This window comes from Gobius niger, assembly GCF_951799975.1.
Source record: "Gobius niger genome assembly, chromosome: 6".
NCBI lineage: Eukaryota > Metazoa > Chordata > Actinopteri > Gobiiformes > Gobiidae > Gobius > Gobius niger.
The window spans coordinates 11810673-11820588 of NC_136857.1; the positions used below are offsets into that span (position 1 = coordinate 11810673).

The window sequence follows — 9916 nt, forward strand, 5'->3', positions numbered from 1 at the left end:
CTAAAGGAGCCAGTGACTGTTGATTAGCAACACACAATATGCAATATCTATCCTTATCTTAAAACAGCCTCATGATTTTTTAAAATCATAAATATCCACAGGATATTTATTTATTTATTTATTTATATGAACTGCTCATGACTTGACACTTGACATTTCCCAGTAATAATTGTTCAAAAACTGTCCCCTCTTGGCCGCAGTGATGTGTCAAGTATAAAAATATTATTCAGTACAACGTGGTTGAAACAATACAGATAAAATCATTGTTACTGTATATACATAAAAACTGGAAAACAAGAAGCGTATTGTACATAAATTATTAGTTCAATGTCCAAAAGTGGGAAAAAGCGACCCTTGTGATGATCCAAAAACGACAACATCCAAGTAAATACCACAAACGCCTAAAGCTACATGGGTGGACAAGTGCATTCATTTACATTAGTTCAAAATGTGGTGCGGAGGGTAACCAAACAAGGTACATATGATCAACATGGTGTATCAGCTGAGAACCCTCGTACAAAGTCTGTAAAACTTCGGGACTCCAGATACAAACCCTCTCACTCCTCGGATAGAATGAGGTCACAAGAAAGTGCCACAATCTCTGTGAAAAGACCCATCGAAGATCCTTGTGTCTGTTCCAATACTGGTAGAGTCCTTATTGGTACCTATTTTACAATTGGCCATCTGCGGGAAAGGCATACGCTGTTCAGCTCATAACATCTGTGAAGAAAGTCAAAGTACAGTAAGACAGTATGTAGAACAATTAATAAAAGACAGCAAAAACATAGCTCTAGTGCCCAGTGCAAGAAATCTTTCGTTACAATTTCAATACCAGCAGAAAAGCTGAAAACTAATCAATGGTTATATGTCATTATACTGTGTAAGGTTTAAACAATGGAGATTTAAAAATGTGAAATCTGATAAGATGTGACCTATGACAATCGTCCAAAATGCCTAAAGCAACACACAGGTCATATGAATGTTTAACAGCACATACCAGTTGTACTGTTGCATTAGTAGAGGCCGATCTCTCGCAGGTTGAACTTAATGATGACGTCGGTGACAGCATCAAATACAAACTGCACGTTCTTGGTGTCAGTGGCGCAGGTGAAGTGCGTGTAGATCTCTTTAGTGTCCTTCCGCTTGTTCAGGTCCTCAAACTGACACTGGATGTACGCTGCTGCTTCCTCATAAGAGTGTCCACCTACAGCAGAGAAGGAACAAGAGAGGGCGGGACTTACTCAGGGTTTATACAGGCCGAAGACAGTCAAATGTAATGTTTTTTAATGCTAAATTCTATATTTTATTGCCAAAGAAAAAGAAAAAAGAAATAGGAGAATATATAATTTCTAAACATTAAAGGGACTACACAGAGTAAAAAAAAAATCCAATTATGTGTTTTCCTCTCCCTACCAGCAATGTCCTAATGTGTAGAATGCGCCCAGATCAATTCACCACAACTTGCTCTGCACTGTCACTCAAAAAGTTGTTGCCATCATGCACGAGCTCGATACAGAGACTGCAGTTACGCATAAGACAAGCAGGGCAGTAGCGAGAATAAAATGCAACTTGCATCTAGTCTCTTTAAACAAACAGAGGAAAGAGAATTGGAAACAAGACCACCATTGGGATTTGTGATTAACTTAAAGTCTTATAGTGATAGTCCGGAAGTCTAAATGTTTTACAAATTTTATAAAATGTGCCAAATCTACCACCTCCTCCTGCGTTGACCAATAAGACGAGCTTTTCCTGTGAACCGGCCTGTCAGGTCCAATCAGGAGGGGAGGGAGGGAGCTTGATCGTTTACTTTCAAATTTCACTCTATCTCTCCTCACTTTGCAAAATGATAAACTATCACTTTAACCTCTTAACCCCCGCCTTAACCAAGTGCATTTTCTCCAGTTCAGCTTTACCCAAATCTAACACCTCATTTGAGAAGCTCGGACCAACAAAACGAAATCTAAACATTTTTGCTGCGTTGTCGTCACTTTTTTGCCATTTCTTCCATTGCTTTTGGTTGCGTTTCATTTCATCACACATTATGGTCACTATTTTAATCACTTTTTTGTCAATGTTTTGTCAATTTGCAGTAAATTTTTGTCACGATTTTATCACTTTTTTGGTCATGTTTTTCATCACGTTTTCATCGCTCATTTGTTGCATTCTCATCCTTGTTTCTGTCTCACTTTGTTGCTATTTTGACACTTTTTTCAGTAAGCTTTCAGATTTGGGTGAAGCCAAACAGGAGAAAATGTGCTCGGTTCAGGCGGGGGTTAAGAGGTCAAGGATTTTGGCACAATCCATTTAATAACTTGTAAAACCCTGCAGAAACTCTGTTATGATTCCCTGCAAGTTCATACTCCAACTAGTAATGCTCAAACTCCCTGCTTGACTCAGGTATTGCTCCTTATGACAAAAAAAAAAAGATGCCTCAGTTCACTTCTTCCCATGTATTACAATGAGACCTACAGACCAGAAAACTGAAAATCGATCAATGATAGAAAACGACTGGCATTGCTCAAAGGAGTCGCTGCTTGTGAATTGGAGCTTTATTACTCTGGCTTTTGATAATAATGCACTGCAAAAAGCATTATTAGGATTATACCGAAGCACCAAAAGACGACCAGCCCTAATTCTGGTCTGCCCCTGTTTGACATATTTGTGCAACTGTATTTTGTATGAGAAGTGTGTGCTTTCATAGCCGAAGCTGTACCTGTGTATTCGGGGTAGCAGATGGTGAGAGGACTGCGCGTGACCTTCTCCTCAAACAGGTCCTTCTTGTTGAGGAACAGGATGATGGAGGTCAGCGTGAACCACTTGTTGTTGCAGATGGAGTCGAACAGCTTCATGCTCTCGTGCATTCGGTTCTGAAACAAAGACCAAGTATTGCTATTGTAGAGTAAACTTCATTTGGCATCATATTAGATCTACATTAAACACGCGAAATTTGTTTTGTGTCAAAATAGAGCACATTTTCCTCTAGCGCAAACCAGGAAGTCAGAGGCTAAATTAGCACAGTGCTGGCACTGGTGGTCTGGCGGTCTGACTCTGGCTGAGACGACCTAATTAACTCAAGGGAACAATCGATGTGCAGGACGGTCTGTGAGAACTAGAAACACCTGAGACTTTTTACTCAACTACCTCCTACTTTCGTGGTTTAAATAAGGTAATACAGGTTTAAATTTACTAAAAGACAAAGCTCTGGGCCCCCTTGCAATCCATGCACCGCCTTGGGGAGGTCCACTACTTTTTTATAGGGCACAATAGAATGTCATTCTGGTGAAGGGACTGCCGAAATAAAATATGAAAGTCCATTAAATAGAGCTTTTTAAAGTGATTTAATTGTGCAGGGAGATGCAAAAATTGTAAACTGTAATCCTACCCCATACCCCATGTTATCCTTCCATTTCCACTTTATTTCCATCCAATTAACACGTTATGACTGTGCTGCTAAGTAAAGAGCAACCAACCCAATTAGCAATTCAAAAGAAGCATCTTCTGAAATGTCAAAGGTCCTAAAATGGCATTTACGGAAACAAAGTCATGTGAAAGAAGCCCATGGATGGGCTGGACAGTGTACACATAAACACAAAGCACAATTTAGATCCACCAATTAACCATATTGCAGAATTGAGGGAAGAGAATGGGTCTTTACCATTTCCTCGTCCTCTGCCAGCACCAAGTCGTAGTCGCTGAGCGCCACACAGAAAATTATTGCTGTCACGCCTTCAAAACAGTGGATCCACTTCTTCCTCTCCGAGCGCTGCCCCCCCACATCAAACATCCTGAAACACAGACAAGTGCAGTCAAATATGAATGTTTTTAACAGCAGCTACTCGCTCTTACTAAAACACTCTTTATGCATTTAAGTTTGTTGTTTTATGAGTCCCTTAAATCAACAGAAACGATTGACTGGTGCCCTCCTTCATAATCTCATGTTTATGCCGCCTGCACCTGGTCCTACTAGAAACTGCAACAAAACAAAATTAAAATGGGCAAATGCTGTGCACTTTAATCATCCAAAAGTTGTTTTTTTCTTACAGTTACAAAGGCAGGTTATTTATTAGGAGGCCCGAGAGGCAAAATAATGTAAATGGACACAATGCAATCAGTTAAATTGTATGGAGGTCATCGTTGGGAAAGCAAAACCCAGTGACAGGCTTTTGGATTTATGAATCCAAAGCCTAATGCACCCAAATTCAGTAAAACACTAATCCGAACAGGTAAAAAAAAACTAATTTATGTAATGTACTAAGATCATAATGTCAAGGTTCCACAAACAGGTAAATTAACCTGATTGTCTACTTAAATCTGAAACAAGGAATAAACAATACATAAATGAGATATGTTTTACGGAATGAAGTATTTAGCAATAAATAAAGGTTTGGTTGTAATAACCTCGACAGCGACTCTTCCTTACTACATTTGCATTACTACCATTGTAACAGTAGCAGTAATGCTGAAGTTTGATAATGACAATGTTAAGATTTTTTTTTTCTCACGTGGGTTTGTTTAGAGGCTGTGCCTTCAATTAATGGTGCAGTAAATGGATTTTTACCACAGATATACATTTCATGAATGTTAAAACATGGCGCAACTCTGATTGAGAGTTACAGAACGGGTCGTTGTTGTTTTCCAACCAGCGGTACGGGGACCCCTGGAGGTGGGCGAGCACAACTTAACGCTGGGGTGATTGAAATTATTTTTTGCTATTTTGCTAGTGTTTCAGCTTTCATTTAAACACATTGTCTTTTTTCCACATAGAATTAGCTTTTTCTCATTTTCTACACCCACAAGATCAGGGATACATTTACATTACATAAAAAAACCTTTATTTTACTTTAACTTTAATACAACCGGCAACAGTGTTGGGCAAGTCACTTTAAAAATATCATTCTGTATCAGTTGTTACAGCTATAAAAAGGTAATATGTTTGTATTACATATAACTGTTCTAAATTGTAGCTACACTACTTTGAGTTACTTTGAGTTACATTTCGCAAAATATAAACAGAAAATAGTAATAATGCCACTGAACAAAACTGCAGTCAAAGATTTCCTTTCCCTTCTCTTTCACCCATTTTCTCTGTTTTGTTTGACGACATAAACTACAGAAAACTGCAGATCTGACAACTGTCTGTTGTTTGGGGGAGTTTGGCTTTTTGTGTTCATATATTATATATGTAACTCGAGTTACTTAAATTGTAATGACTAATATATTCCCGTATTTTGTTTAAGTAATACATTATATTCCTTGAAAAAGTTATATATTTTTGTATCTCGTTACTTTTGTAATACGTTACCCCCAACACTGACTGGCAACAACTACATCAGGAGATAATTTTACAGAATTTTTCTTTGAGCACATATTTCAGCTCCAGTGCATTGTTTGACTCTAAATCTTCAATAAAAACAATTCTAGCTACAGTATGTAAACCTGCACTCCAAAGCGGCCTCACTCTGTCTCTCTCTGTGTTTGCAATACAAGTACTTCAAAGTACTGCAGAAGTCATCAGTAGATATATGAGCTGCGAGGGCAAAGTTTTGTCTTTGTTGTTGCTAGGATCCAACGCAAGACAGAGCCAGAGCAACATTGTAAAACTAAAATACACACTTTCACACTTGTAACGTAGACAAAGCTTCGGTGCTTGTTAATTGTCTTGAGAAGCAACTTTTATTGTGACTTTTACAGTTATTGCTGACTCGAACAATAAACCAGCCCCCGGGTTTCACTCCATATAAACTTTAATTACAGCGAGTCCAGAGCGTTTTCAGACCACTTTTTTTTAACATGTAGCAGTCTGAAACTAAACTACATACAATTAATAAAAAAAAGGACTTTGTAAAAGGGAACATTTACTTTCTGGGCTCACTGTAGCACCATTTATACAATACGTAAAGAGAGCACAAATGAACTGACTTGAAGTAGAGATCTTTGAAGGTGAAGTGTGTCTCTACAATGCCCGTGGTCTTGACTCTGGTCCGTAACACGTCCTGCTGCGTCGGGACATACCCGGGTTCACAGATGCGGTCCAGGTCGTTCAGGTAACTGCAGGACACATGATACAAGAGAGTTACACCAGGCATTTGCAAACACTGGTTTCAGAGCAGGGTAGAGTAATCTGTCCTGTCTGCTCGATTACCGGATCTACAGTAGTTTGTTTACCTGTGGCCGGCATTACTACAGTACACATGGAATTCACAAAGGAGCTTTCTACAAATCAGATATGGCAACGTTTTTTAATGCAGGCTACTAGATACCATGCGCTAGCCTAGCACTAGCCTAGCACCACTAAACTCTTCAAATATAAGGACTGCATGAATTAAAAAATAATCTAAAATCTCCAGAAATCAACAACACTCTAGATAACTAGGAAATTAGGCCCTATGTCAAAATCCTGAAACATCCCTTAAACCTCTTAACCCCCTGCCTTAACCAAGCACTTATCCTGCATGTTCAGCATTACCCAAATCTAAAAGCTTCTTGACTGGACAGTTCACAACCTATGGACCTGTACGGCAGAATTTATAAAGTTAAGACAGCATTGTTTGTTGTATTTTTGTCTTGTTTTCGTCGCTTTTTTGCGGCTTTTGTCATGTTTTTGTTGCATTTTCATCCTCGTTCATGTCTCGTTCTCATCTCTGTTTTGGTGCTTATTTGCAAGAAGCTTTTAGAAGAAGCAAAACCGGAGAAAATGTGCTCGGTTCAGGTGGGAGTTAAGAGACTAAATGCTCTTCAGCCCTGCTCTTTTTTGGCCATCTATCTAATGAAGGATTAGGACAGGTTTGTATAATGTAATAAAATAATGTGTATCAGTTATGCAGCTGTTTGAACCCATGTTGCATTGCATAATCCAAGCTTCCTCTAAAATCCTTTGCTTCTCTATTTTACAAAATTGCAAAAGCAAATGATCTGAAACAGCAGTTTGAGCATCAGAACCGTGGCAGCAGCGTGACCCGTGTGTAACGCTCTGCCTTTGTTCATTTTAGAAACAACATCATTCCCAAACACGGCTACAAAAATATGAGGAGATAAAGCATTATCTGTGCTATGTGAGTTACAAAACTGGATAAACCTCAAATGGAAAGTTTTTGCGTAATATTGATCATTTTAAGATATATTGAACAGTTCTCACACACAACCATGGACAGGTTGAGTTTTAAATATTATCACTATAACGTATAGTTAGTTATGAAGAATATTTTCTCTTTTCTAGTGAAAGTACAAATGCCATTTCAACCTGAAAAGACTCACAGAGACAGAATGGGAGAGTTTTACTGAACATGAATCATGATTTGGGGTCCGACGGAACATTGAATTAACAATATAAAATGCACGGCGTTGAACAACAATTGACAGAATCTTCCCCCGGAGTCTGGACACTCCTGGTGGTAGAAGGCGAACCCAGGCGGACCCGTCGACGACAAGCAGAGCCAAGGAGAGGCCAGGCGGAGGGAGGGGTGGAGGAGGATCGTAGCACAGCTGGGAAATGGCTAAGTGATGACCAGGGATCTTGAGAAGGGGATCCTGGGCGATGAGTGGCTGGAGCAGGAGTGAGACACTGCGGTGATCGGCTGTTGTGAAGGTGCGGCTTGAGCTGGGGCTGTGATTGGATGATTGGTGAGAGCTTCCGGTGATGAGGCGATGAATGAGTGCAGCTGGTAGGTCTTCCAGGTTGAATTTGCGCTGAAGCTTCATTTAGCTAAATACTTGTCATTGGTTGATTTTCATGTGTAGCTTTGGGCCTTTCACATACAAAAGCATGAGCCAAGATTTGTTTTTGAACTTTGTGATGATGAAATGTAAATCTAAATTGTAAATTTGCAGCAAAACAAAGAGTGATGCAACTACAACATCACAAAACCAAATATTTCACTGCTTTTCCAGCCATCCACTTCTTGCTCGGACATGTCTACACTGAGGTCTGTTCGACATCTGGGACTGCGCAGAGTGATACTAAATAAGGGCTCATATTTTGCTGAATAATAAACACTGGGCTCGCATTGGGTTGAGTAAAAACAGACTTAGCTTCACTGGGCCCTTGAGTCTCATTGTGTGGACAAAATGCACTGAGAGCCACGACAGATCAGCTGTTTTCACAACAAAAGCCATGCCCTTCACAAAGGAAACCTCACTATCAGACACAGCCTTCATGTTTCAGCAACTGAACTGCTTTGTATCATAATTTCATACATTCTAGCCAGTAATTGTCTTAATATAGTCAAACCACTTTATTACAGTATGTAATGTCTAAATATAAGGACAGTCAAAGGCTTTTATTCCGGCAGGGAGTAATATGCAAAGCAATAAAACATGCACCGACATGACATGTTCCATCTACAATTAAGCCAACACATAAAACAGGAAAGCCCACGTAATAAAAATGTTATCATCACACAGAACCATGGAAAAATAAATAAGGTCTTATTACTATCTACTATTCTGGAGGAACTGAAGACACAAATGCATTTGACCCATCCTGCACAGAGGAAACCCACTGAGACATGGGGAGAAGATGTAAACTTCCTAGAGAAAGGTCCACACAGTCCAGGGATGGAACCTAGTTTTCACATATTAAAGGGTGAGGCCTGTGTTTTTAGGCCAGAGTGCACTTTTTTATCTCCCCCAACCCCAGCTCACAAACACACATTTGCAAACAATGTTCAAATTTGTGCCCTCTCCTATATGATACAAAAGCAAATTCATGTCATTCTTTTGGTCTTTTATGGTCACCCCATCCATTAATGTATGCACGTCCTTTCCTTCAACTCTGTTGTCTTGTTAAACAGAGTCTTCAACTCTGTTGGTTTTGTATGGTTTGTGTGCAAAAAAATGTATTTAAAAAAATAAATGAAAAAATCTGTGCTCTCTGAATCCATCTAGGATGAAAACAAAATAATATACTTTACTTCAAGGTAGTGTTTGTAAATACAACTGAAAGTGAGTAATCTGACAAGAAAGTTTGAACCTAAAACATTTCACCAGGAATATTTATCCCTTCTGCACTACTGTGTATCTCAAAATCCCACAATAGCTGCAACACTTGGGTGTTATTGTGAGCCTTTCAACCAGCTGGCAGCCTTACCACCCATCACACTGAAGGAATTATGATCACGGGTTGCCCTTGGACAGGAGCTGTGTGAAACCTCTGCAGTTTGTGTGTGCGAGGGAGGATTACACAGACTCACTATGCTGCAGAGTCGTTGAGCTGGTACTCCCGGGACCGGTCAAAAACAGGCCTGAACCCCCTCATCGGACCAGAGGCGGCGGATCACACGGGACAGTTCGGCAGACATCACCCCTTCCTCCGCAGTACTGGCCAAGGTAAAGAGCTGCCGTGCGTCATCCTGGTGAAATACAAAAGCATTTTACAAAGTTTGAAATAAGAAGCACTGAATGAGCAGACCAGCTACTGTAACATTGTCCTCCGTTGATAGAGTTCATAACCCCTGGAGCTTTTATGAGCTCTTTGAATGCTCTCTGAATTCCACATAATACCCCCAAGGACATACTTCAGGAGGAAAATATGAATCTGAATTATATGTTAATGTATTGATTCACCGTTCCCCAACAAAAGCCTATATTTCCTGAAAAAGGCTTGTGAAAAAAATAAGAGGATATTTATGGGTGCATTGTAGAAACGTACTATAAACTTAAAATGAGGAAGAAAATAAGGTGATAAAATTGGCACAGTTATTGCCTGCAGCTTGAGGAAAATGAAAGAAGTACGCACTGCCCGAGCTGCATCTCCAAAGTCTATTTTCAAGCGGCCCATTGCTCTGATGATGGCCATTATGGACTGGATCGTGTTGCTGTAGACCACCACTTTGTACTGCTTGCACTCCTCTTCTGAGTAACCGTCTTCATGAATGATTCTGCAACAAATACAACCATAACTTCACCCCAAAAAAACAAA

At 39.7% G+C, this 9916-nt stretch overlaps 1 protein-coding gene across 1 annotated transcript in view; it reads right to left on the bottom strand.

Annotated features, from left to right (window-relative positions):
- Positions 1–263: 263 nt before the first annotated feature.
- gnai3 (guanine nucleotide binding protein (G protein), alpha inhibiting activity polypeptide 3) overlaps positions 264–9916 on the bottom strand; it is a 14006-nt gene continuing 4353 nt past the window's right edge. The window contains 8 exon segments of the mRNA XM_079557678.1: positions 264–720; positions 998–1204; positions 2714–2867; positions 3656–3785; positions 5920–6048; positions 9189–9232; positions 9234–9347; positions 9734–9875. Of these exon segments, the coding sequence (XP_079413804.1) occupies positions 1014–1204; positions 2714–2867; positions 3656–3785; positions 5920–6048; positions 9189–9232; positions 9234–9347; positions 9734–9875 (904 nt within the window). The 3' untranslated portion in view covers positions 264–720; positions 998–1013.